The sequence below is a fragment of the Canis lupus genome, chromosome 3 (genome assembly GCF_048164855.1).
Source record: "Canis lupus baileyi chromosome 3, mCanLup2.hap1, whole genome shotgun sequence".
Lineage (NCBI taxonomy): Eukaryota > Metazoa > Chordata > Mammalia > Carnivora > Canidae > Canis > Canis lupus.
In genome coordinates this window covers 50,039,505-50,066,557 of record NC_132840.1, presented here as the reverse complement: position 1 = coordinate 50,066,557, position 27,053 = coordinate 50,039,505, and the positions used below count along the sequence as shown (strand labels likewise).

The window sequence follows — 27,053 nt, the reverse complement described above, 5'->3', positions numbered from 1 at the left end:
CACCTGCCAAAATCAGAATTTACTTAGATCAAAGGACAGCCAGAGCCTTTAAACACTGAGCTAAGAAAACTGGCTCTGGATGGTGTTCTCATGCAAAGCTAATCTCACCCTCTGTAGCCACAAGCTGCATCCTTATCTCAGGAAACCATCTTGCAAAGGGATTTTGTGGATTCCAGGCAAAACTGATGGATGAGTGCATTGACACAAGTCAACCCCACTCAGACTTTTTAGCCCACTAACGCTGTGGAAGTAATGTCATTTGCACACTCATGATGGGCAAAACATTATCTTAATCCAGTGTTTCCTAAACCGTGTCCCAGAGAATACAAGAACCTCTCAAGATGTTAATTGGTATTACTTAAAGGGAGGAGGGGATAGTCCATGTCGAGGGTCACCCTGTAAGGTGTAAGAGTCACCCTTACACCCTATAAGGCCACATAGATTGTTAAATCCAGGGGGGCACCATTCACATAATCCATGTTGTTGAGCAATATAAATACAGCAGGCCTGCCCTTAGTCAGGGAAGTTTGAGAAATAGTCTGTTAAACAAATTCCTTTAGTGCAGCACTTCTCAGAGACTCTAATATGTTACCTTGCTCTGTAACCCTCCAAAGGGAGATTGCTATTCAGTATCCCCTCATCTCACTTGACCAGGGCATCATCCCTATGTCCATCCACTCATTCATTGGGTAGAGCAAGTCATGGACCCAGTAACCAGGAAAACATTTGTGTGGATTCTAAAGCAATGTCCTTCTGCAGCCTTGTTTTGGAACTCTGAGCAGCAGAGACAGTGATGACATAAGACGATGGAAGGATGAACTTGCTCAAGGTATAGCCGGATCTTCGATGACTCACTTCCTCTGAAATCAGCGTCAGAGGCTTGGTCCCAAGAAAGTGCCCATACCAAAAAGAATAAACCAACATAAGGGCCTTGTGCTCCACTTGGAAACTAGACCCATTTTCCTCTCTTCAGCCTCTTTCGTCTCTCCCCTGCTCCAATCTGCAGGCATCTTGTCTTGCTTGCATCTCATCTCCCACTCTTCTCCTTGAGCCATACCTAGGAGTATTGGCTGGCCCCAGAAGGAGAACAATTTCTCAAACAGGAAACTGATGCTGAGTTTTGTTTCACCCTCTGCCTGTTATCCCCCTCCTCCCCACAGCCTCGCATATCCTCCCCTGCCCTCTGTTTCCTTTTCTGCCCTCTGGCTACTCTTCATTTATTTTGGCTGGAGAGGAAGCTGCTACTTAGGCTATTAGCATCTTGGAAGGTTTATCTCTAAAATCAGCAGAAATGTTCCTGGGCATAAATCAACTTGGTGCAGTGTGTGGTTGATGTGCTGACGTCCATCCCAAGTGCCCTGCCTGGGAGACACATAGAGCCTCCTCCCTTACAGGCCAAATGCATGCTCTGACCCCCAGCATTCTAGGGAAATACAGCGCACATCCAACAGGCTTCCCATTAGCCCTCTCTCTTCATGACTCTTTCCACCTCTTTACCTTGCCCATCCTGGGAACCTATGGAAACTCTTATCATAGCCTCATCTCTACTTGTTGGGCTCTAGGGGGATACACACAAGATAATTGTTTGATGTGTCTTTAGAGACACTGATCCTGGGGAATGTGGGGAATCCTAGAACTGTTAAGACAGAGGAGAGTGAGTGGGGAGGAGCAAGTGATCTTCCTCTCTCCTTATGCAACAATGTGCTGGCCACCTTCCCAATCTCATCTCCCCAAACACATACACTCTACTCCAAGGAGAGGAGAAACAAGCCCATTATTGCTCTCTGTTAAGATGCACACGATGGGCAGCATAGTTGGTCATTGTCAGCATGTTCTAACACAGACAATCCCTCTCTCTAAGGGAAGCAACTATCTCTAACTTCATCTGGGGTGGGTAGGTGGGAGTCTAATCAGAATTGCCCATCTTTGGGGCACCCGGGTGGCTCAGTCAGTTAAGTGGTTGCCGTCAGCTCAGGTCACAATCTCAGGGTCCTGGGATCCTCCCTACTCAGTGGGAGCCTGCTTCTCCCTCTCCTCCTCATTCATGCTCTCTGTTGCCATCTCTGTCTTTCTATCAAATAAATAAATAAAATCTTAAGAAAAAAAGAAAAGAATTACCCATCTTCTAACACAGACCTGGCATTACTGATTCAGCATTTTTGGTGGTGGGAAGGGCATACATTGCTTCTTGAAAACATTTCTATACTCTACATACATTCACCTTGTGAATGCTCCACATTCACCTCTTGCTTTGGAGTCTCTATCCTCCTCAATGTCAAAGGCTCACAGGGTAGATTTGTTTTCTGTGCCAATAACAAATCAAAAAGAATAATCCATGTTATCTTCATTGTCAAGAGAAAAAAAGCAGAGAAGTCCCTGTGCATAGGCCAGAGCAAGTCCCAGCAGCCATCCTGCAGATGGTTACTGAGCATCTTCACGTACCAGGTATTGCAGTGGGTATGAAAGACACAAAGCAGAATGAGGCACAGCCTTGGTTCAAGGAACTCACAGCACCTTGAAGAAGACAGACCACAAGATTCCTAGCTCGGCCTGGGTGGCAAGGGATGTCAAGAAACATATTCAAGAAGAATTTGTGCTGAGTCTTGAAAGACAAGGGAAATGATGGACAAGCATGGTTTCAATGCTAGCCTCAGTGTTGCAGGGCTAATGGGAGTGACATGCTCAAGGCCCACATTCTTCTTCCAGTATGCAGATCATAGAGGCTGTTTCCAAATGGGATCCTTTCTGCATCTGAACTATAGCATTGAGTCTGCTAAATGAGCACTTTACAAATCCGCTATGGGAAGCAGCATTGGGCTTTGTATACCAATCAGCTAGAGCTACAGATCTGAATCTTATATTTACCCAAGGTCTATTCAGTCATAAATATTAAAATTTCCATTTTTAAGATGTAATATGCAGACCCATTAGACACAAAGCTCATACAGTCATATTATCTTTAGATCAAGTTCCAAATTTTAACATCAAATTTCTGGAACAAGCCAAACAGTCATAATCAAGAGGAAAGCTTTTCAACCTTTTCCTTTCAATGGACATTTTGGGGACACTTGTACATGGATAGGCTAGACAGTTTGGAAATATGTGGAAAAAACAAGCAGCAAGAAATAGTGTTATAATTTCAGATTCAGGAAATCAAAACTGAAAGGCTTTCAGGAATTTGTTGCTCCGAGACCCTCTCTGCCTGACAGCTGGCTCATGAGCAATGGGACTATGAAAATGTGTGGCCCCACAGTGTTTAATCAATCAGAAAAAGGAAGTCCTGCTTCACTGGAACAATGAGACATTGTAAACCTAGAGAACACATGGGGGAAACAGGCCGGCATTTCCCAGGACTGGCCTCAATCAATGGGCCAGACCACCCCCTTTTGAAATGTTCAGAGCACTACGAATCCAGGCAAGTGTTTGTTTGGAAGAAGGGGATTTGCATTTGCAACTTGGCCTAAAAGCAAAGCACCAAAGCAAATCTATAGGATTCAATTATTCCATCAGTCCCATTGACAGCAAGTCCTCAGTATCACACAGTTACCCCAGCCTATGCCAGAATGTGAGAAAATTCACACATCGCATGGTGCATCCAACTCTCGGGACCCAGAAAACTCCCAATTATGATTAAATCACAATTCTCAAATGTCTGGGATGAGTTTGTCCCCACCTGAACCGCAATCCAAACAAATCATCCTCCTGAAAACTAAGAGTTTGACAATACTTTGTCCTGGATCTCCTCGTTCATACTCAGCAACAACTTTAGTCCTACCTAAGACAACTTATGAAATGGAAATGAACAAAATAGAAGAAGTGACATCTAGGAAAGAGGAGAGGAAGGAAAGCTTTGAAGATGGATACTCAGCACTATTACAAATGGAAGGTGAGGTGAAGGAGGCTAATTTCAATGCTGTGCCAAGACAGCCCTATGTCATTAGCATAGTCCCATACTCCTTCCTGCATGTGGCCAGTCCCCTCGTGCACTAGCATACAGGGAGGAATCAAAACAAATCATCACCTTTCCTAGAAAAGCAATTCAAGGCATGTATCATGTCAATAATGGCCAGTTGCATTTTGCTGTATTCATTTGCATGTAGCCTCATAATAGAAATTCTACATCAGCATTATAGAAAGCTTGGAAAACATTGTTTTTTAATCTTAAAATCCCATAACCATCAAACAACATTTATTTGTGTGCTCTTGTTCTTTGTTTACATGGTTATGGCCAAAAACTGTACACATCCTTCTGAATCCATCATTTTTGCCCTGACATTAGATTGTATTTTCTCGTGTTCTTAGAGATTCCTGATGGTTATTTTAGAGGCTGCTTAGTAATCTATCAAGTGAATGAACTATTATGAATCATGCCTGCATTGGGGAATTTTAAAGTGTTCCAATTTTAGCCACTGTAAGTGATGGCAGTGTCTTTTAAAATGGAGAATTCATTGGTGCCCTTCTGTTGTTTATAAACCTGAATATAGCAAGGTGCTCAGGAAATGTCGGCTGCTGGTGTTTAGTCTCCCAAAGATCTCAGTACTGCCAAAGCCACTCCCCTCTCAACCCGGAGAGGTATTAGTCTCCTCCCTGCTCCCCTGTCTTCATGGACAAAGTGCAACTAGGATATTTGTGGCCATGGTCTCAAGGGGTCCTACCAAGGTCTATCATTCATTGGAGCAAAACCCATAGTGATAAGGTTGGAAACTAATACAAAATCTGTGAGCGATGGCTCCCAGTGCCAACATGAGGCAAACTGCAGGCAGGAGAACTGTAGCTAAAACCTCTCCCACTGCCACCCCAGTCTGAAGGGTCATGAGAGAAGTTTTAAAAGTATCAGCTCTCTGAGGACAAGACCAGCTATGCACAGGGATATTGCCCCCCAAAAACAGTCTGCTTGCTGCAATGCTTTAAGTGTGTGTTAGTGAGGAGGCAGCAATGAGATCGATGAAAGATACTCTAAATTTTCAAGATATGGTGCCTTGAGCTCAAGACATGGGAGCCATGTGAAAGCCACTCAACAACTATCTCCAAACAAGGAGGTAAAAAGCATTCCAGCCAATTGTCAAAGCACTGAGTGACTGCTGAGGGAACCAAAAAACCTCAAAAAGCAAACCAATTCCCCACAAAAATGCAATGAGCATGAGCCATTTAGTGAAGGAGCCATCAATTCCAATTCCCCACTCCACCCGCCTGCTGTAGTGAGACCACTCGAGCATTATTGCTCCCAAATGAAATCATATATGCTCTTGATAAGGTACCTGAGTCATCAAGAAATTGTCAAAATTGTGCATCATCCTTTCTAGTGAGAAAGCAAGGAAGTATGAAAAAGATCTTTCCAAAGTTTACAAGTTTCCTCCAGCAGTGCACCAAAGGAGGGTGCTGTGGACCTGGGAAGGCCCATATTTGTTCTCTGAGAAGTGACTGAATAGAAGAGGGGGGCCTCACTGGTTTTGGAGGTTGACAAAAGTGGTCCCTTTTGCTCTTGTTTACTCAGCAATCTTCTGAAAATTGACATATCAAATTACTCAGGTATATGTCCCATTATAAGTTATTATATTGTCATCCTGAATTATTAATCATTTTCCACTGAATGTGGTCAAAATCACTTCCCCAAAACTATATCACTCTACGTCTTCGGTATCACTAGGACCTTGATAGTTAACCTAAACATGTTCCTGGGACCTACCTGTCTTCTGAGAATAGGTTCTCATTTCCAGCAGCATATTAAACAAATTTCTCTAAGTGTTTTGACTTTTTATCAAATTTAAATCTATTTGAAACCCAAGTCAGTGTCTTTTCCTGACCCATACTTCCACAAACATCTCCTCCAGCTCCATGCCCTGCTTCTGTCAATCACATCACCATCCTTCCTGACACTCAAAGTAGAAACTCAACTCCTCCTTCCCTCTCACACCCCAAATTCAGGCTCTGTTCCTCAAATATGTCTTCCCACCTCTATTCTTTTTCCCTCTAGCTCATCCTCCATACGGCGGCCACAAGAATTATCATTTATAAATATATTTACTCATCCATTCAACAAATTTTTTTTTAATTTTTTATTATGCTGAGTGAAGTAAGTCAGTCGGAGAAGGACAAACATTATATGTTCTCATTCATTTGGGGAATATAAATAATAGTGAAAGGGAATATAAGGGAAGGGAGAAGAAATGTGTGGGAAATATCAGAAAGGGAGACAGAACGTAAAGACTGCTAACTCTGGGAAACGAACTAGGGGTGGTGGAAGGGGAGGAGGGTGGGGGGTGGGAGTGAATGGGTGACGGGCACTGGGGGTTATTCTGTATGTTAGTAAATTGAACATCCATTCAACAAATATTTATGGAATGCTCCTTCAAGCACCACGCCAAGCCTGACATTCTCACCAGAGAAAAACAACTGAGAAGGTTCTGATCATGTCATACCCCTGCTCAAAAATTATTTGTTACCAATTTCCAAAAATGAACCTTCCTTAAAATCTAGTCCCAGAAAAGCCTCCCGATCTGGGCTCCTACCAATATCACCTCCCAACCCCTGACACACACACACACACACACACACACACACACACACGTACACTCGATGCCCTTCTGTTCCCCACACTGGCCAAGCCCTGGGCATGTACCACATGCCTTTGTCCTGAGTCTTCTTCTCACTTCCCACTTCTAAGGGGCTGCATGTCCCCCAAAACCCAGAACATAACTTAACCATTGAGAAAAAGTTTTCCCAACCCTCCCAGGGTGAGAATCTGTCCTTCCCCTGTGCTCTTAGAGGAAGGCAAACATAACCCTATTATAAATAGCATTTACAACAATATGTGGAGAAAATTGTTAGGGATCAAAAGGTGTGGGGTTTATTCAGAGCCTTGAGTAAACTGATAAAATTGTGTTCAAAATCTGAAAAGCTGGCTCAGTCAGTTAGGTGACTGCCTTTGGCTCGGGTCATGATCCCAGGGTCCTGGGATTGAGCCCCGCCTCGGGCTCCCTGCTCAGCAGGGTGCCTGCTTCTCCATCTCCCTCTCCCTGCTACTCCCTTTGCTTGTGCGAGCTCTCTCTATCAAATAAATAAATAGCATCCTTTTTTTAAAAAAATCTGAAAAGCTGAGGATAAGAAACTGAAATTTGGAGACACCCCTGCCCTGGGACTTTGTGCCAAGAATGCTTTGTCAGATCATCACCAAAGGATGTACCCTCTCTCCTCTCGAGGGAGGGCTGTTTTTCCTCTCATGACCCAGAAATCCAGAAGTTTCTGGACCTAGAGGTGGGAATTCATCCTCCTTACTCCCCACTGCCATTCTCAAGCCAGTTTCTTCCCTTCTCCTTTGAAGCTCATGTTATCAGACTCTACCACCACTTCCCACCTGGTTGTTGCCAGCCTCTCTTCTCAGCCACTGACACCTCAGTTTCTGGCACACAGGCTTCTGTTGTACCATCATAACCCCATCATCAATATTTGGTTTCCTCATCATCTCACGAATGATGCATGTATGCTGCCTTCCCTCCCAATATGATGGATAAAGGGCCCATATTCTTGTCAAAAAACGCCCTTCCTCTGCACACCAGGCTTCTCCCCCTCTTATCTTCCAAAATGCAGTGGTCATGAGTAATAGTTGACCAGTTGACCACCATCATGTTCTTGAATCATCTTCCTACTTGGTTTCCACGATGCTACATGGACCCGTTTTCCTCCCATGTCACTTGTCAACCTCCTTTTCAGATTCCACTGATGGTTTCTGGGCTCCTTTCTCCATATGTCCCCAGGATGACATCAATGAGTTCTTTGGCCTCGAAGCTCATCTGTTTGCCAAATTTTAACACTAACCTGACTCCTTCCCCAAAGACCAAATGCATATTATCCAACTGTCATCTCTGCATCATTTGTATGTCTACATCAAATTTTTCATGGCTCAAACAGAACTCTCCACTTTACTCCCTAAAATGCTCCTCTCCTGTCTTTTCCATCTCAGAGGCACCATTGTTCACCAAATCACCCAATTTTAAAATCTCAAGACTATCTTCGATTCCTCCTGCTTCTTTACTTAATACATCCAGTTCATTATCTTCTCCCCACCCGCCACACTGCTATTATATAACTTCTCTTCATCTCCACCCTAGTCCAAGACATCAACATCGATTCACTGGACCCCTGGATACCTGCTCACTGGTCTCCCTGTCTTCACTCACATCCTTACTATTCCTTCTCCACAAAAGACCCAGAGTGGTCATTTTTAAATATAACTAAAATTAAATCATTCCACTTCCAGTACCCCCAATGCTCTGTGTTCTATTTGGGATACAATGCAAATTCCTTACCTTGGCCTACAAAGCTCTCCTTGATCTAGCCCCTGCCTACCCTTTTGGTCTCAGCCAGTGTCACCCTCCCACCACTCACTGCAGAGCCTCTCTGGTCTTCCTCATCTTCTCAAGCCCAACAAGTTGTTCCCATGTTAGCGTTCTACAGCCTCTCCCTCTGCCTGGGATGCACTTTTCCCTGATTTCCACTTGAGCTGTTCCTTCCTATGAATCAGGATCCATCCTAAATATGAATTCTTCAAGGAGACCTTCTATGACAACCTAGAGTAGCCTCCAATCACTACCACATCTCCCATTTCAATTCTATGCATGGCACCATCCCTGACTGATATATCCCATGATTTATTCATCTGTTTATTTTCTCCTAACCAATGAGAAGGTAGGTTCCATAAAAGCAGGGATCTCATTCATCACATTCTCTGTCCCCAGGCACTGGGATCAAAATCATTAGATAAATGAATGCTCCTGCAATTGCCACAGCAATTTCCCCTGGAATTTCTAAGAATTCTTGGGGAATTCTAAATGCCTATCCAGGGGGGCAATCACTTCTCCCCTGTCTCTCTCTCTCTCTGACTTAAGTTTTCCCCATCTATAATGTGGGAATGATACACCTCCCTTGTAGGATGCAAGCACATGGAGCCATGACCATCCAGGATACAGGCTTTATGAAGCAGCTAAGGTGAAACCTTATCTAATAGGGAAAGTCCACGGGGTCTAAACATACCAAATTCCAACTCAAGCCCTACTCTGCTTTCCCTCCTAACCTGCCTGTGCATCCCAATCTGGTCCAGCATGTGCCTGTCCCCTCCACTCCCACCAGACATGGCCAGGTCTCATCAGCACAGGATGCCACACCTGGGGTATCTTCCATCTGTAGATGCTGGATGAAATTGCCCTTTAACAGATATATTCTCTTCCCTCAGAATGATTATAAATTAGATCCATGCTCCCCACATCTCCAACCCCCCATCTCACTGGTCCCTTTATCTCTCTTACCAGGGCCATTCCAATGATATTTCCCTCGGGAGGCAGGCCAGACCCTGCAGGTGGGCTCACATGTGCACCCCCTTGTACCTCAAGGATCAGGGCCATTTATCCCACTACATGTTACTTATCCGGTATACCTCTGTCTCCCTTCCTGCATTGTGTTTCTTAAAGGTCAGAAGTAAGATCTTTAATTTCCAGTCAACTCCCGGCCCACATGTTGCCTACTTTGAAGACTGAATACCATCAAGACCTAAGGCCAGACTTGCTTACCTTGTTCTGATCTCTTCCTGTCCCCCCTTCTCCCATCTGGAAGCTCTTGCAAGTCTCTGGTGCAGTTCATTTAACTAGGTTTCTGGGGAAAATAGAACGAGAAAGGTAAACTTGTAAAACATAATATATTGTAACTGATATCATTAGTTTTGGGGGAAGTGGACAGTTGAATACATAGAAAACTGTTACCTACAGTTAACAGAGAAGGTAGTAATTGCCAGTAATCCCCCAGAGGTCAAGGTGGGGTGGGTCTCTTGAAATTGGGGAGAAATATTTATTTACTAATTTCAAATGAATCTTTCTAGGCACAAATATACACAAATACTATACAATGAAACATCACTGCTATCCACATTGAAAATATGTGTGGGTAACATGCCAGGAAATGTTGAGGTTCTGACAAAAGGAGTTTTTGTTGAGTCAGAAACCCAATTAAAAAACGAGGGCTGTAACGTGTCTCCTTGGCATGGTGGGGGAATGCATCAAATGCTTTTAAGATCTGGGGAACAGGCCCCTTATGAGTGTGTTGTGTGGACATCCTCTGCCCAGCGAAGGTCTGGCCTTTGAGGTCCACCTTCATGCAGCACCACAGGAATAACAGTTCTCCCCTTGCTGTTCTTGTTGTGTTTCTGTGATATCGTTGTGTATTTCAACATTTCAAGAGGGCAACTGATAAGGGAATTAGCCGAAGTTCTTAAAAAGGCAAAGCTGCATTGCTAAACAATTGTTTGCAGCAAAGTACGGCATAGTACAAAGAGCATGAGCTCAGGACAGTCCAGTTAGTTACTTCTTAGCTATGTGACCAGAAATAAGATACTTCATCTTCCTAATCTCTGTGTTCTCATCTATAAAATAGGGGCAATAACAGGAACTATCCTTGGATGGCCATGAGGATTTTTGTCATGAGATAATTCATATAAGGCATTGGGCACAGGGCCTCAGCACATGGGAAGAGCCCACTGGTTGGATTGTGGTCATCATCATGAATGCAGAACTTGATATCTTCCAAAATGCCAAAACAACATTATGTGGTCTAGTTGTCAGGCTGGAGAAATTAACCAAATGTGTTATCAAAAATGGACATTGAGTTGAAGATCAGGGAAGAGATTGGAGCAGTGAGAAGTCAGATGATGGGCTCAGGGAGTCTTCTAACACAAATGCTGCCATACTGTTGTCTCCACATCTCACCCATCCCACCCCACTTCTCAGGTCCCAACAGCCCTGCTTATACCACCTGCTCACCAAAATGACACCCTCTGGGGATCATCCCTGAGCCCAGGTAGGTCTGAGACATCTGTCTCCACCTGCAGACATGCGTGTGTTCAAATGCACATATACACACACAACCCTGAGTAGAACACTGGTATAGTCCTTGGGATGAGAAAGTCTATGAACTACACACACGCATGCACAAACATGTGCATGCACACACGCACATGTACACACATGCATACACAAATACCATATAACTCTAAAGTCACCAGCCATGTCTACCCTGAAAATTTCTGCTATGATATGCCCTGTCCCCGCTGGGTTCTACTTCTCTTCTCAGGTCACTGTAGTCCTGGTCTAGAATGACTTAATGAGCAAACTTGGCCAAGAAGTCTTGCCAGATTCCCAGTAGAAATAATCTGGAGACTCGGGGTATGCAAACAACTTTATTTATTTTTTAAAGATTTACTTATTTATTTATGATAGACATAGAGAGAGAGGCAGAGACACAGGAAGAGGGAGAGGAGCATGGAGCAGGCTCCATGCCGGGAGCCCAAAGTGGTACTCGATCCCGGGACTCCAGGATCATGCCCCGGGCCAAAGGCAGGTGCCAAACCGCTGAGCCACCCAGGGATCCCTGCAAACAACTTTAAAAGGGACCCAGGGTGGAGCACAGACTTGGAGTCAGGAGAACTGATTTTAAAATCCAGCTTCATTTCTTTATGTCCAATCTTGAGCAATTTATTTAATCTCTCTGAACCTCCATTTTCTCGCATCCTGTATGAGAAACATCCTGCCTCATGGAGGTTAGGAAGATCCAATTAATTCAGGCAAAAGTATTTCATGATCCAAAAAGATCTTTCTAACAATCTGCTTTTGTTTTGAAGACAATGAACCCTGAACTAATAGTGTAAATTCCTTTCTCTGGTTTATGACCAGTGCTCATTTTGGGAACAAGAATACCAAGTAACATTGGCACCCAAATTGATCATTAGATGAACTCTAGAGAAAGCAACTGTGTCCTAGAGCTTTATTCAGAAGTGACAAAGACCACAGTGAGAGACCTGTCTTGGGCTTGTCTGCTTTCCTTGGGGCGAAGGGGGGATGGGATGGGAGACTGGAGTTTAAGTTACCTAGCTTATTTGATTGATTGATTGATTGATTGATTGATTGATGAGAGACAGAGAGAGAGGCAGAGACACAGGCAGAGGGAGAAGCAGGGTCCCTGCAGGGAGCCCGATGCAGGACTCGATCCCAAGACCTTGGGATCACCACCTAAGCCAAAGGCTCTGTTCAACCACTGAGCCACCCAGGCATCCCAAGTGTTAGTTTAGAAGTTTAGAATCATTTGCACCTGAGGAGTCCTCAAAAGGCCATGCCTATGAAGGTATCCACCTTCCAGGAAGGCTAAGAGTGAACACAGAGCTGCTTCTCCTCTGCCTCTCACAGCCACTCACTCATCAGAAAGGCTAAAGTGGCAGATCTCATAGGCCAAACACTCAACAGTAACTCGGCCCAAAGGCCTATGGTAGGCAGCCTCCAAGATGGCCCCCAAAGATTCCCTCCTGGTATTCACATCCTCATGAAAAACCCTCCCCTTGAGTATGAGCTGCATCTAGTGACTCACTTCCAACAAACAGAATATGGTAAAATGGTGGAATGTCACCTCGGAGATTGGTTTACAAAAACTGGTTTCCATCTTGAGTGTGCTCTCTTTCTCTCTCCTGTTCATTCTTTTTTAAAAAAAAAGATTTTACTTATTTATTCATGAGAAACACAGAGAGATAGAGGCAGAGACATAGGCAGAGGGAGGCAAGCTCCATGTAGGGAGCCCAATGTGGGACTCGATCCCAGAACTCTGGGATCATGTCCTGGGCCAAAGGCAGGCGCTCAACTGCTGAGCCACTCCTGTTCATTCTGAGGGAAGCCTGCTGCCATATTATGGAGAAGCCTGGTGGCCAACAGCCAACAAGGAAGAGAGACCTTTAGTTCAACAGCCTGTGAGAAACTTAATCTGGCCAATAACTGTGTGAGTGAGATTGGAAGCAGATCCTCCCTAGTTAAGCCTTCAGATGGGACCACAGCCCAGCCACAGCCATGACTGCACCCTCGTGGAGAGACCTTGACACAGAGGCACAAAATTACATCACACCAGTCCATCTTGATGGACTGAAACTGCAAGATAACAGAGGTTTGTTTTAAGCAACTGAATCGAGGTAATTTGTTACACAGCAAGAGGTAACTGATACAAGGCCCTTCCCAGACACTCCAGGGAAATCACTGAGACCAAGATGGAATAGAGCTTCCTACCCTGCCAGCAGCAGGAGTGATTTCACTGCATCATCCCACTCCCATCCCTAGGGGACCGTGCAATTTCTACTAGAAGAAGGGAATATATCTAAGCAAAGAATTTATGGCTATAAGATGCCATAGAAATAAAGGCATCCTGCAAAAGCCAGTTTTGATGAGGCCATTTTGACACAGCAGAGGTAACAATGTGGCCAGAGGGTCAGGAATAGAGTGAGGGATGGAGCAAGGTGTGAAGATGGTGCTAGGGCACTTGCCTTACACAGTACTTGAGAGCTTTAGGAAGCTGAAATTATAGAGATTTCTTTTTAAGACCAGGTAAAAATGTCCTTGGCATCAGAATGGCTTTGTGAAAGCAGCCTGATCGAAATGTGAGGTTCTATCAGGGAACAATTTTATCCAACCCCACTATATAAATACTCTCTGGGCTTCACCTCAGTCCTGAAGACAGGAGGATTGCCACCAACCTTTCTTACCTGCCTATGCATGCACAAGCCTGCACGCACGCACGCACATGCACACACATATAAAAGGGATCCAGGAGAAGGTTTCCTGAGGCCAAAAGCACAGGGTCTGAAATGATGTGAGTTTCAAGGCCACCGGCTGCCTCGTGTCCTGCTTGGATTTAGGCTGTTCCAATTCCACAGGCGGAAAGGCACCTGCCCAGAGGCTGGCATTTGTCCAGAACTCTACAGAGAGCGTGTCCTAGCGGGGGTCCCACGAGAGCTCCCCTGTGGCCCATCAGCTCAGAACACAAGATGAAAACACGATTTATTGTTCCTGCTGGAAATGCAGAGCAACTTTGTCTTTGAATGGATCCCATTGGTTTACCGACGTTTTCTGTCTCTACAACCACTGATGCATCAAAACCGAATGAGGACCATCTCCCATGGCCCCATACGGTTGTGTGGTCATCCTCCCCAGCAACAAGTGGCTGGTTACAAGTTGCCAGGATTCCCAACCCCTGCAGTTCTGAGCGATCCATTCAGCTCTGTTGGGGACAGTTCCCACCAGTCCAACATTCTAGCCCTCGTGGCTCTAGGCCTCTCCAAGCCTCAGTTTCCCCTCCACGTAAAATTAAGGATTTGGGTCTCCAGTCTCTCCCATCCAGCTCTGTCCCCTTGTATATCTCTGGAACCGCCTGATACCCCATGCCCTAGGAACCAGAATGCACTCCGGTCTCCCAAAAGCCCACCAAATGAATTCCCTCTGAGCACAACTTCTGTGTTTGTACTAACCGAGAAAACACTGCAAGGCCTGACCTTCAAAACTCGGCTTGTTCTTTCTCGCTCCCTGCTGTGCATCGGAAAAAAAAGCAAAGCTAACTTTTGCCCTCTAGGGTGGGAAATGCGAAAGGCGCAAGCACAGAGCTCCGCAGTTGGGACCACAGCAAACCCCTCCAGGCACGGAGCCCAGGATGCTGGCTCTGACCCTCTTTCCATCCACCGCGTGGAAATTCGAGAAGCAGAAGGTGCCCAGACGGACTGTGCTTCTGCTCCCCCTGCCAACTGCCGTAAACCTGTTTCTGTCCCGTTGGAGTTGCACCACGGAGCCAGAAATCTGGAAGAATTTAACACCCAGTCGGTTCAGACAGGAAAACATTGTTCAAAGTAAACACTGGAATCCCTCCCTCATCATCCAGGAATGTAGAGCCAGCAGGGTTGAGATCAACGGCTTCTCAGAAAAGCCGTGGCTCTCGCTGCCCTGCTTGGGGCTGCGGCCCGAGCTCGGGGCCCTTTGCCGACCGCCAGGGGCAGGGCTGGGCGGCCAGCGCGGGCCTCGGGCCTCTCCCCTCCTGGGCGAAGGCGGCAGCGCGGGCCGCAGCCTCGATACAGACCTCGCCGCTTCCGGCCCGACCCAGCCGGCAACGACGGCCCTGTCCTGTCCCTGAACTTGGGAGAGGCTCGGGTGGCAAGTGCCCTTGGAAACTGAGAGGGGCTCGGGATGCTCCGGGATTTTCCATTTCCTCTGCCCGTGGCGCGCTGTGAAAGGGGCACTTTTCCTGGAGGAAGAAAGGAGGCTCTGTGCGCCCGGTGAGGGTGCAGCGTCTCTAACCAGAAGACGTGTGCGCTCTGTGGGCTGGGGCCACCAGCCTGCACCCCGCTTGGGCTGAGGCTCAACCAATTCCATCTCCCCAAAGCCCTGTGCCAGGTCCCCACCCCATCCCCTCTGGCCCTGGAGAACCCCCAGGAAGGACTGGCTTCAGCCAGGGGCTGCATAATAGATCCAAGAACGAGGTTACACATGAAATCACTTGTGTCACTGTGTCCCTCTCTCTCAAACTCTGTCTCCACTCCACCCATGGAGACGCAGGCTTGAACCAAGTTGTTTAAAATGTTCTGCCGATGTGTAGGATGAAACCTGCAAGTTAGGGACAGTGCTAGGAGAGCAACACAGAGAGTTCTAGATGGCGACTTTGCTACCGACGGCTCGCGAAGAGTTTAGGGGTCACAGCAGATCACGTGACAGCTTGTCTGTCCTTGACCCACTCCTCAGCTCCGAGGGACCCACAGAAGGGATTTTTAATCCCCCCACTTAATACTGATTGAGTCCCTCCTACTGAGCCAGGTGAACACCACCCCTGCTTTCAGGGATGCATATAATCCAGACCAGAGGTTGTGAAGGGTGGTCCTGGGACCACAGCACTGCCAGGGGTTGTGGCATCACCTAGGAGCTTGTCAGCAATGTGATTTCTCCAGTCCTACCCTGGTCAACTGCATCAAAAACTGTGGGGTGGCACCCAGCCACTTGTACCCTAATGAGCCCTCAGCCAAAGCTGAAGTGCAAGGAAGTGTGAGAATCCCCGATGTGATCTGTCGTCACCTTACTGGATAACAGGGAAAAGATCAATTTAAAAGGTTAATGGTCAGGACTCCTGGGTGGCTCGGTGGTTGAGCATCTGCCTTCGGCAGGTCATGATCCCAGGGTCCCAGGATCGAGTTCCACATGGGGCCCCCCAAAGGGAGCCTGCTTCTCCCTCTGCCTGTGTCTCTGCCTCTCTCTGTGTGTCTCTCAAGAATAAAGAAAGCCTTTAAAAAATAAATAAAAATAAAAAATAAAAGGTTAATGGTCTGCTTCAGCGAAAGTCTTAGAAATGGTGTGTTAGGGCAGCCTGGGTGGCTCAGCGGTTAGCACCGCCTTCAGCCCAGGGAGTGATCCTGGAGACCCGGGATCAAGTCCCACGTTGGGCTCCCTGCATGGAGCCTGCTTCTCCCTCTGCCTTCTCTCTCTGCCTCTCTCTCAATCTGTGTGTGTGTGTGTGTGTGTGTGTGTGTGTGTGTGTGTCTTCCATGAATAAATAAATAAAATCTTTAAAAAGAGAAAAGAAAGAAAAAGAAATGGTGTGTTAGTATGCTCCTAGATTCAAAACACCCATGCCAAACAAGTGGTGTCACTGGAAATTTTTTATTCCAGTTTCAGAAACACTGATTCCACATCAGTTTGGTCACTGGTGGGTCCCAAAACTTTATTTTGAAGGAGACAGCCATTTCTCCAGTCGTAAGCGATGAAGCTGGTGGGATCTATTACATGACAGCAACCACCCCGGCTCTGGAGAGGCTGTTTGCTCTGATGTCTTTGGGGCTCCCCCTCACCAGCTAATCCTCATTGCCCATCAAGGAGAGGATACAACCAGACTTTCCAATTGAGTTGATTTTTTAAATAAACTGACCAACTGATGAAGTTAAATTTTGTTCATCTGTTCAACAAATTTCTTCCAAGTTGCCAAAGTCAATTATCTACTTTGTATTAGTATCAAGCTTGTCTGACCTACTGGCAGCAATAGATCCCGCTGGCCACTCTCAAAACTTCCTCTTCTCTCTCCTGGTTTCACCCCCTCACTGCCCGCAGTTTCGGGCTCCTTGCCAGATCCTGCTCCTCTACTTTACTTTTAATGTGAGAAAGCCCAGTGCTCTATCCTGGGTGCCCTTCTCCTCCTCATCTGCACACCCTCCCGATCTAACACCATCATTGTGCCACGATTCCCTCATGTGTGTCTCCAGGCCCCCTTCCCTCAACTATAGGCTCATATATGGGACCCCCTGCCAGAAATCAATTCTCAGATGTTTAATGGGTGTCTCAGAACTACACTAAGGTTACACACACACACACACACACACCAGGACCCGCTCCTCCACTGATCTTCCCCATTTCATTAAACACCACCACAAACAGACCTTTTGCCAAAAAAACTAGGGAGTCTTTCTTCTCCTCCCCTGCATCCTTAAGATTCCATGTATCATCAAGTCAAGTCAACTCAGCTTGTAGAAATATCCGGAATCCATTGTTTTGTCCCCATGCTATCATGATGACAACTGCTATTACTAATAATAATAATAATAATTCATAGAGTTGTGCCCATGTTTTACATGTATTAACTCATTAAGCAGTCCCAACAAATCTATGAGTTAAGTGCTACTATTATGCCCTCTTACAGAGGGTAAAATGAAGGCCCAGAGAGGTTCAGTGACTTGCTTAAAGCCATACCTCATGTGGCGGACCCAGGATTTCAACGTGGGCACCAGGATCCATGTGATTAAATATTTGCAGTGCTACCTCCACACCCACCAGGATACTCACACAGCCTCCAAACTGGCTCCCTGCTTCTATTCCTGTCTCCATACAATTTATTTTATACACACAGCAGTCAGAGCAGTCTTTCTAAAATATGTACCAGTATTCACATCCCTCCTAGACCGTTTCCACATAGCCCTTGGGATGAAATCCAAACTCCTATGAAGTTTCCCTCTCTTTCTCCCTTCCTGCTTCAATCACATTGCCCTTCTCCCTGTCCTCAAACTCATCAAATTCCAGCTACTCCGTCTACTTGCAATGGTCTTCCCTGCACATTCTCCCATAGCTGACTTCTGATCATTTAGACCTTAGCTCAGCGACACCTTGCCAGAAAGGCTTTCCCTAGCTTTCAATCTGAATTAGCCCTTCAATCCAACTCCATCCTATTACCTTATTTCCATTAAAGCATTTATCACCATTTGAAATTATCTTAAATTTGTTTGTTTACAATTTATTTTCTGCCTGCCTTCTGAGAATTTCAGTTCCGTGGGACAAAGGAGCTTGTCTGTCTCTTCCCACATATATCCCAGGACCTGAAACTGTATAAACACTCACTGAAAAAGGTTAATATAGCAGATCTCTACTTTCTGGGTGTTACCATTGGCAGTCCCACTATAGTACAAGGGGGTTTATGACAAAGGGAGACACAAGGTATCATGAAAACATCAGAGGTGATTCACCCAGCCTACGAAGGTCAGGATGACATCTGGGGGAAGATCCAACTTCATTTCATTTCAACAAACAGTTGAAACAAACAGTTATTCTGGGGGCCAGACTTGCCCATTATAGAGATAGATGAGTGATCTACTTCCCTAGTGCCAGAATCACCTAGAGAGCCTGGTAAAATCCAGATTGTCAGGTGCCAGCCCCAGAGTTTCTGGTTCAATAGATCTGGGCTGGTGCCAGAATTCTCAAGTCTAACAAGTTTCCAGATGAAGCTGGTGTTGCCAACTGGGGGGAAAATTATGAGACACTGAGCCAAATTAATGAACATTGGGAACAGAACATGGCCACATTTAAGTATAGGGTTGAAGGAGTAAGAAGGGTCTAGAATGGTGCTCAGCTCTCTGAGTAGGGGGTAGACATTAGCAACAGAGAGAGAGAGAGAGAAGGCTTGGGTAGAGTCTGCTTTGTTTCATTCAGAGTATTATAGAAAAGCCAGGTAGTCAAGTCCAGTGAGCAACTGTCCATATGAACCTGGTATCCAAGATGTTCATGGTTATACAGATTTGGCAAAAGATGAGGCCAAAGATTAAATTGAGAACATGGATGAGAACTGAACCATGGGGAAAAAATCAACATATAAGGAATGGAGGCAAAGAAGACTGTGGTATATAAATATATATATTTTTAAATAGGTCTTGTCACCTATTCCTGGCACAAAGCTCCTGAAACCTTTGGAATTCACTGTCTCTTGTATGCTCATGAGATGGCTCATAGAGAAGCTCTAGATAGCTTTTTTTAAAGATTATTTATTTATTTATTTATTTATTTATATTTATTCATAGAGACACAGAGAGAGAGAGAGAAGAGGCAGAGACACAGTCAGAGGGAGAAGCAGGCTCCATGAAGGGAGCCCGACATGGGACTCGATCCCGGGACTCCAGGATCACACCCCGGCCTGCAGGCAGCACTAAACTGCTGTGCCACCAGGGCTGCCCTCTAGATAGCTTTAGGATGGCAGCTGGTGGGCAGAAAGACTAACTAAGTAATTAGAAGGTTGACACACTCAGCCCCATCCCAAACTCCATGAAAGGGAGAAGGGCTGGCCGTTGAGTTCAATCATTAGATGGTCATTGATCTAATCAATCATGGCTACAAAATGAAATCTCTATGAAAATCCCCAAGTGATGGGGTTCAGGGAACTTCTATGTTTGTTAATGCATCAACGTGCTGGAAAGGTGATATGCCTGGAAGAGACATGGAAGCTCTGTGCCACCCTCCTCCCTTCCATGTGGCTGTTCCTGACTGTATCCTATATAAACTGGGAAACATAAATAAAGCATTTTCTTGAGTTATATAAGTCATCCTTGCAAATTATCCAACCAGATGAAGGAGTTGTGGGAAATCTCACATTTATAGCCAGTTAGCCTGATGAACAGTTGGTCCCTGGGACTTAAAACTGGCATCTAAACTCGGGCAGTCCATTAAAGTTGATGTTAGGAACACACCTATGCGAACGATTCTATAAAATGACAGGGTAAAAGCCAGAATTTGGAGAGCTATGGAGTTAAATGGGAAAGAGGAAATTCAGGATAAGGAATGTAATGACAAATCACAAATGGAGGCCCGTGTGTGGCAGCACTGCCTCAGGATGACACATGCTTCATTCATGCTTCATCTCATTTATTCCCTACCATAAACCTATGAGAGTAAATCACCACTCTGGAAAGAGAGAAACAGCCTCAAAAAAATCAGGCGATTTTCTCAAAGTCCTACATTGAATAAATGATGAAGTTAGAAATCAAAACCAAGGGAGTGCCTGGTTGGCTTAGTCAGTAAAGCATGGGACTCTTGAACTCAGGGTCATGAGTTCAAGCCCCACATTGGGCATAGAGCCTCCTTTAAGTAAAGTAATTCATATTTTTAAGAAAAAAATTCCAAACCAAGTCAATCGGATTCCTAAAACTAGTGTTCTTAACTAATATGCCATGATTACATATGTAGAAAACCAAACTAAGCTACAAATAAACTATCAGCATTAGTGAGTTTAACAAGGCTATTGGATACAAAGACAGCATACCAAATCATTTGCATTTCTAAACATCAGCCACAAACATGCTATAAAATGTCTAAGAAGATACCATGTTTCAAAGATATCGAAGTTAGGAATAAATCTAACAAAAGATGCATAAGTCCTCTATGAAAAATTATACCTTATTGAAAAAACATGTTCAAACATCTATATAAATGAAAGGAGGTACTATGTTCATTGTAAAGAATGTCAATTCTCCTAAAATGGGCCATAGGTTTAATATAATCTCAAACAGAATATCAACAGGATTGTTTGTAGAAACAGGCTGATTTTAAAGTTTATTTCGATACAGAATGAGCGAAGGATAGAGAAGGTAATCTCAAAGATAAACAAACTTGAGGAATGTGTTACACTGAATTTCAAAACTGATAAAGCCAGAATAATTAAGACAATGTAGAACTGGTGCAAAAATGTATAAATAGACAATCGTATAGAATAGAAAGCTCAGAAAAGACCCACCTAATGGCTCTGCAGAGCAGTTTGTGAAGGATGGTATCTTCATTAAATGGCGCTAGATCACTTGATATCCATCTGGAAAAATAATTGCCTTCTCATAATACCCAAAACACAAGTCCCGGTGGGTCATACCTCTAACTATTAGAAGACAATAAAGCTTCTAGAAGATAATAGGAGAAAATATCTTATCCCATCAAGGTAGAAAAAGATTTCTTGAAGTTAAGAATTTCTGTTCACTGGAAGACACCATTAAGAGAATGAAAAACAAGCCTCTAAGAAGCTTGTGGTTCTCCATATAACCAAAAAGGGCTTGTATGTAGATTATATTTTTAAAAATTTTTAGAGGCACCTGGCCGGCTCAGTTGGTAGAACATGTGACTCTTGGTCTCGGGGTTGTGAGTTCAAGCCCCACCTTGGGTACAGAGAATACTTAAAAATAAAATCCTAAAACAAATTTTTTAAAAAGAATTAAAATTTAAAATAGTCAATAAGAAAAAGAAACAACAGAAAGTTAATTGAGAAACTTGAATAGTCTCATTACAAAAGACAGTATCCAAATGGCACAATAAACAAATGAGAAGGTACTCAACCCACAGGAAATGTGCATTAATACCACAATGAGATACCACTATACCTCTCTGAGAATGGCTACAATTTTTTAAACTGACAATACCAAGTGGAGGAAAGATGTAGAGCTTGCAACACCACCAGTGGGAATGTAAACTGAACACAATTTGACGTCATCTACTAAAGCAGACATACGGCCACTCTTCAACTTAGCAATTGCACACCCAGGTCCAGAAACGTGTAGCATGCAAATGTATAGTCAAGAGTTTCCAATTGTGATACTTATGATGGCCAAAAATTGAAAATAACCCAAAAACCCACCTAGAGTAAAACGGATAAATACACAATGGTGCATCCATCGAACGGAACGTTATGCAGCAACAGAAAGAAGGGATACCTGGGTGCAACCATATGAATGAATCTTACAAGCATAATAGTGAATGAAAGAAGTCCGGCAAAATACAGTGTTTAGGAATACACTTACTCTGTGAAAACGACGGGCATAATGACTTCAAAATCAGGATAATAGTTACTTCTGAGGATTAAAGAAGAGGTAAATAATGGGAGAGGATGGGTTGGGAGAGGCGATCAGGGGTCCTGGGGTGGCAGTGTCCCACCTCTTAACAAGGATGGCTGTTACCAGGTGTCCACTTGTAATAAGTCACAGAGATATAAGCTGTATGGCTTTGTGCACTTGACATATATTTCAAACTTTTTTAAATATTTAAGATACAAGGATGATAGGGGAGGGGTGGGCAGAAATGGAACAGTAGTTGTTCAAAAAAGGGGTGGGATGGGGGTGAGTGTAGGGGGCTGTGTGTGTGCACTTGTGAGATTCACTTTAGCATCAGTGAAGAGACTCATACAGAGGATGGGGGCACCAGAGGATACAGAAGATCGGATGTAGTGGGTAAACAAGGGGCCATGGGGTGATTCTTCGTGACTGTGAGTAAAATAATGGATCATGAGGCCAGAGAACACATTAGCAAAAGAACATGGGGTCTGGAAAAGGAGCGCAGGTGGCCTGCACCAATCAAAGAAGTCCTAGCCATCAGCCAGTGACTTTTAGACTAGAATTAACAAATTGCCCCTTGTCTCCCTAAGGCCAAAAGAAGACATCTAAAACTAGAACAAAATCATTCTTTCCCATGTTTCTAAAAACCTTAAAAATTATAAAGGTAAGGGGCACCTGGGTGGCTCAGTCCGTTAAGCATCTGCCTTCAGCTCAGGTCATCCTGGGATCAAGCCCTACATTGGGCTCCCTGTTTGGTGGAGAGTCTGCTTCTCCCTCTGACCCTCTTGCTTGTGCTCCCTCTCCCTCTAGCTCTCTGTCACAAATAAATAAATAAAACATTTTTTAAAAATTATAAAGGTAAAATAAACATTTATTTTGGAGATAAACAATGAAAATTGAAAATGAAAGTAGGCCAAGAATTTCTCAGACTGCAGTCCTGACCTGCTGCACATTCCTGTCATCTGGCTGCAACCAGGCACTCAATGCCACTTGGCAAAACTTTTCTATCTCGCTGATTTCCTGGCACATTCCACAAGCCCCAACGTCTGTGCAGCCGTGGGTTCTACTGCCCACCTTCTCTCTCTGTAGTGGGGTCCCCATCGTGCCATTTATTACAGGCCATGAACATGATGTTGGTCCATTCAACTTAAAATACCTCCTCCTAGACACCTTCCTCGGAGCCTGTCCTTCTACCTGCCTGTGTGTCCTGTCTTTAGATATATGGTGACCTGGGGGAAATTAAGACTGGGGAAGTCCCATGAGATCCTGGAGAAGAACCAGAGCTCTGGGCCAGCTAGGGGCCAGTAGCTGGGAGAGAAGTCTGAGCTGAGATGCACAGGCGGGCTGAAGTTTGAATAATAAAGGACCAATTCAGGAGCCAGTAAGTGACATTAAGAGGATCAGAGGTCATACAGGGGTCAGGCACCAGGGACCCAATGCCATGTAGTACGACATGGGAGTTCAGAGCTTGATCACTGGTGTCAGATGGTGTTAGGTTCAAGTCATGGACATGGCTAACCAGCAGTATAACTTTGGACTGCTTACTGACCTCTTTTGTCCTCATATTTCTCTGGGAAAGTGGGTACTGGAGAGACATAAGGATGGAGATGAGCATGGGGCTGGGGTTAGGGATAAGGATAGGCACAGAGTTGGAGATGGAGATCAGCATGGAGATGAGCATGGGGATGAGCATGAGGATAAGTATGGAAAGAGTGAAGGGATAGAGATGGATACAGAGCTGGCGATGGAGATGGGTATGAGCATGGAGATGAGCATGGGAATGAGCATGGGGATAGACATGGGGAGAGTGAAGGGATAGAGATGGGTACAGAGTTGGAGATGACATGGAGACAGAGATGAAAATGAGCCTAGGAAGGGGCTAAGACCCGTGAGTCAGGCAAGCCTTCAAGTGTGAGAAACTAATACATCTATGTTCTCAAAGATCTTGAGCCTGTCAAAGGCTGAGACCAGCTAGCCTAGGCTTGGTCCTGCCAGAAGTGAAACAAGGAAATGAACTTGGACATGTACATGAGCAATAACATCAAGCTCACTGAGTGTTTGAGCCTTTCCAAAACTTGCTTCTGTCCCTCCTTTGCAGGTGGGTAGATGCTGGGGGCATTTTCCATCTCAAAGCTTGATAAAAAGTTCTGGGAGGAGAGAAGTTGGTGCAGACATCCGCTTCCCTCCCACCTTTGGTTCCATCCTCCTCAGCCTCTCCCATCCAGCCTCACTCTCTGCCTCCCCCCAGCATTTTCCAAGTGTCCCTGTTCCCTGCCCCTCCTCTTCTGCGTTCAAACATCCCCATGTCTCCCCGCCTCTGAAAAATTCTTCCCTTGACCCCAAGCTTCCCTGACTTTTATTTTTCTCCTTTTCTCAGCCAAAATTCCCCAGGGAGTGGCCTGTACCAGCTGCTACTCTTTTCCTCACTCCCCGCAGCCCTGCAGCCTGACGTCCATCCTCACAGCTCCACAACAGCCACTGGGCAAGAAGGAACCCATGGGGTGACAAATAAGCAGAAGGCACAGCGATGGGGGCCTTCAGAATGTTGGGGCGGGCAGGCATCTACACACAGAGGCACACAGGCACACAGGCACACAGGCAGGCACACACATGCACACACACATGCACACAGACACACGCATACATACACATATGCACACATATGCACACACATATATAGAGATCCTCACAAGGACACCAATACACAACGCATGCATACACACATATAGAAAGACACACACAGAGACATTTGCAAAGACACACAGATGCACACAGACCCACACACAGACACAGACACAAACACATATACATACACACAGGGGCATGCACACACATAAACATGCATATACTCAGATGCTCAAACAAATACATATACACAGGGACACAGAAAAATACCTACGCCAACATAAAAACACGCAGAACTCACAAGTACACACAGAAACATTACAAACACATACATGCACATATACACACACAGGCACACAAACATACACACACATAGGTACATATACAAAAATACACAAACACATATATACACACAGGCATATACACACATAAGCCAACATACAGTCATACTCACAGGCACACAGAGACACATACACACATTGACAACTGATTCCAATATGGCCTCCAAGGGGCTCTTACTTTGACTAGAGGGAATGAGGAGGGAAGCCTGGGGCCATCCATTGCTCAGCCTGGTGAGTCCAGGCTCCTCATGGCGGTGGCAGCATTAGGGCAAAGCAAGGCTGCTGGAATTGCTACACCCCAGCAGACTTTGTGGGATCTAGAGAGGAAGCCACCAGCATGCCTTGCACAAGTCCCAGCCGCCAGCCCTTGGAAGACATCCCAGATAACATCTGCTAAAACAGAGGGAGGGAAGTGCTCCGAAGTCTGAATCTCAACCCAAGAACTCTGGCTTCCCTTGTACTTGCATCTCTGATTGACTCAATGTAGCTCAAGCAGGTGCAAAACCAGAGTGGCTTCTGGGGCTGTGACCACCACAAACACCACCATGAGGCTGGCTCCACCAGAGGCCCCTCTTTTACTCACTACCCCATCTATACCACAGTACCTGCATTAGATGCTCATACAGTTTACTGAGTGGTGTTTTTGTTTTTTTTTTAAGAGTTTACTTATTTATTTGAGAGAGTGAGAGAGAGAGAGAGCACATTGAGCAGGGGCAGAGGGAGAGGGAGAAGCAGAGTCCCCCACTGAGCAGGGAGCCAGACACAGGACTTGATCCCAGGACTCTGAGATCATGACCTGAGCTGAAGGCAGGGGCTTGACCAACTGAGCCACCCAGGCACCCACTGAGTGTTATTTTATTTAATGTCTTCTTTTATACTCTCTTATTTTTATGTTTTCTTCTTATTTTTAAATAAGCAACTTGAATATTCAGTTTTTAATCCATAATTCACATGGCTGTTGATCTTTTTACCTATAGGTTCTTAATAGTGAAGGCATTTACCAATCCTAGCTCAATATTCTCTTGACGCTGAGCTCTGCCCAGAAGCCGTGTGTCTCTGGGGAGACATGACACATGATCCCCTGCCCCCGCCTCCCAGAAAACATGATTATATTGTGTGAGTCTATTTTGTTTACCTATTTAAATAAAATTGTCACCCTGACAGCAAAGCAGAATCACCGGACTGGTTTGTTTCTGTTTTTGTTTTTTTAATGTACTCACACTCGAGCCCTCTGCAAACAAAGTTAATCAGAATCTGGGTGGTGGGGCTTGGATGTCCTCAGGAGGCGTGAGACCAGAATTGGGAGCCACTCGAGGAAAAGATGGCCTGACACCCTGGGATTCCTCAAACCAACAGAAGTCTCCCGTGAAGGACGTGCTCAGCTGGTACCTGTGTGTGTGTGCGCGTGCGTGCATGTGTGTGCGTGTGTGTGTGTGTGTGTGTGTTTTCACTTCCACCCTGGACTCTCCCCATCGGGGGCACCTACTGTTCCACCCAGACTCTTACCTGAGAGGTCTCCATGATTCCTCATGCTTCCTCCGGTATCTTGGTGGTTCTCCTGACCGGTGCTTATATTTTGTTGGCAAATGTCCCCCTAGTCCTCGATCCCACCTCCCGGTTGGTCTTCTCACTGCTGCCGGCCATCCTCTATCTTGGCCCCCTTCTGGCGGTCCAGGAGCCTGACGCAGGGTAAATGGGGGCATTGTGACATCAGCAGTCACCATGCCCACCACCCATGAATCTTCTGTCCATGTTCCCTTCCTCCTTGGGGAGCCAAGTAGGCCTCAAACCCTGGTGCTGGAATAACACTTCCTGCCCCTTTAGTGAATACCTACTATGTGCTGGGCCTTCAATCTGGGATCTCTGATGGCAGAGGAGCAAACAAGATGTTGATTTTATTCATGTTAACACACACTTGTTCTGTACTACACCTGGCCAGGTACAGAGATGGATGAGACCAGTGGTCAACTTCCTTAGTGCCAGGATCACCTAGAGAGCTTATTAAGGCACAGTTTATTGGTCCCAGGCTGGAGTTTCTGATTCAGTACCTGAAGGGTGGAGCCCAAGAATTCACCTTTCTGGCAAGCTCCTTACAGCATTCTTCTGAAACAAAATGCTCTTTGGATGAACAGGAGAGAGAA

The 27,053-nt window shown here is 45.3% G+C and overlaps 1 protein-coding gene across 2 annotated transcripts in view; it reads right to left on the bottom strand.

The window, feature by feature from the left end:
* The window catches only part of CDRT4 (CMT1A duplicated region transcript 4), a 31,903-nt gene extending 5,312 nt beyond the window's left edge, over window positions 1-26,591 (bottom strand). Inside the window, exons 1-3 of one of the 2 annotated variants that reach the window (XM_072821057.1) lie at window positions 26,419-26,591; window positions 20,869-20,940; window positions 9,564-9,645 (exon numbers count right to left, since the gene is read on the bottom strand). In XM_072821057.1, the coding sequence (XP_072677158.1) occupies window positions 9,564-9,633 (70 nt within the window). In that variant the 5' untranslated portion in view covers window positions 9,634-9,645; window positions 20,869-20,940; window positions 26,419-26,591. The remainder of the gene's footprint in view (window positions 1-9,563; window positions 9,646-20,868; window positions 20,941-26,418) is intronic. The other variant, XM_072821056.1, reaches the window with a different exon arrangement.
* Between the last annotated feature and the right edge of the window lie 462 nt (window positions 26,592-27,053).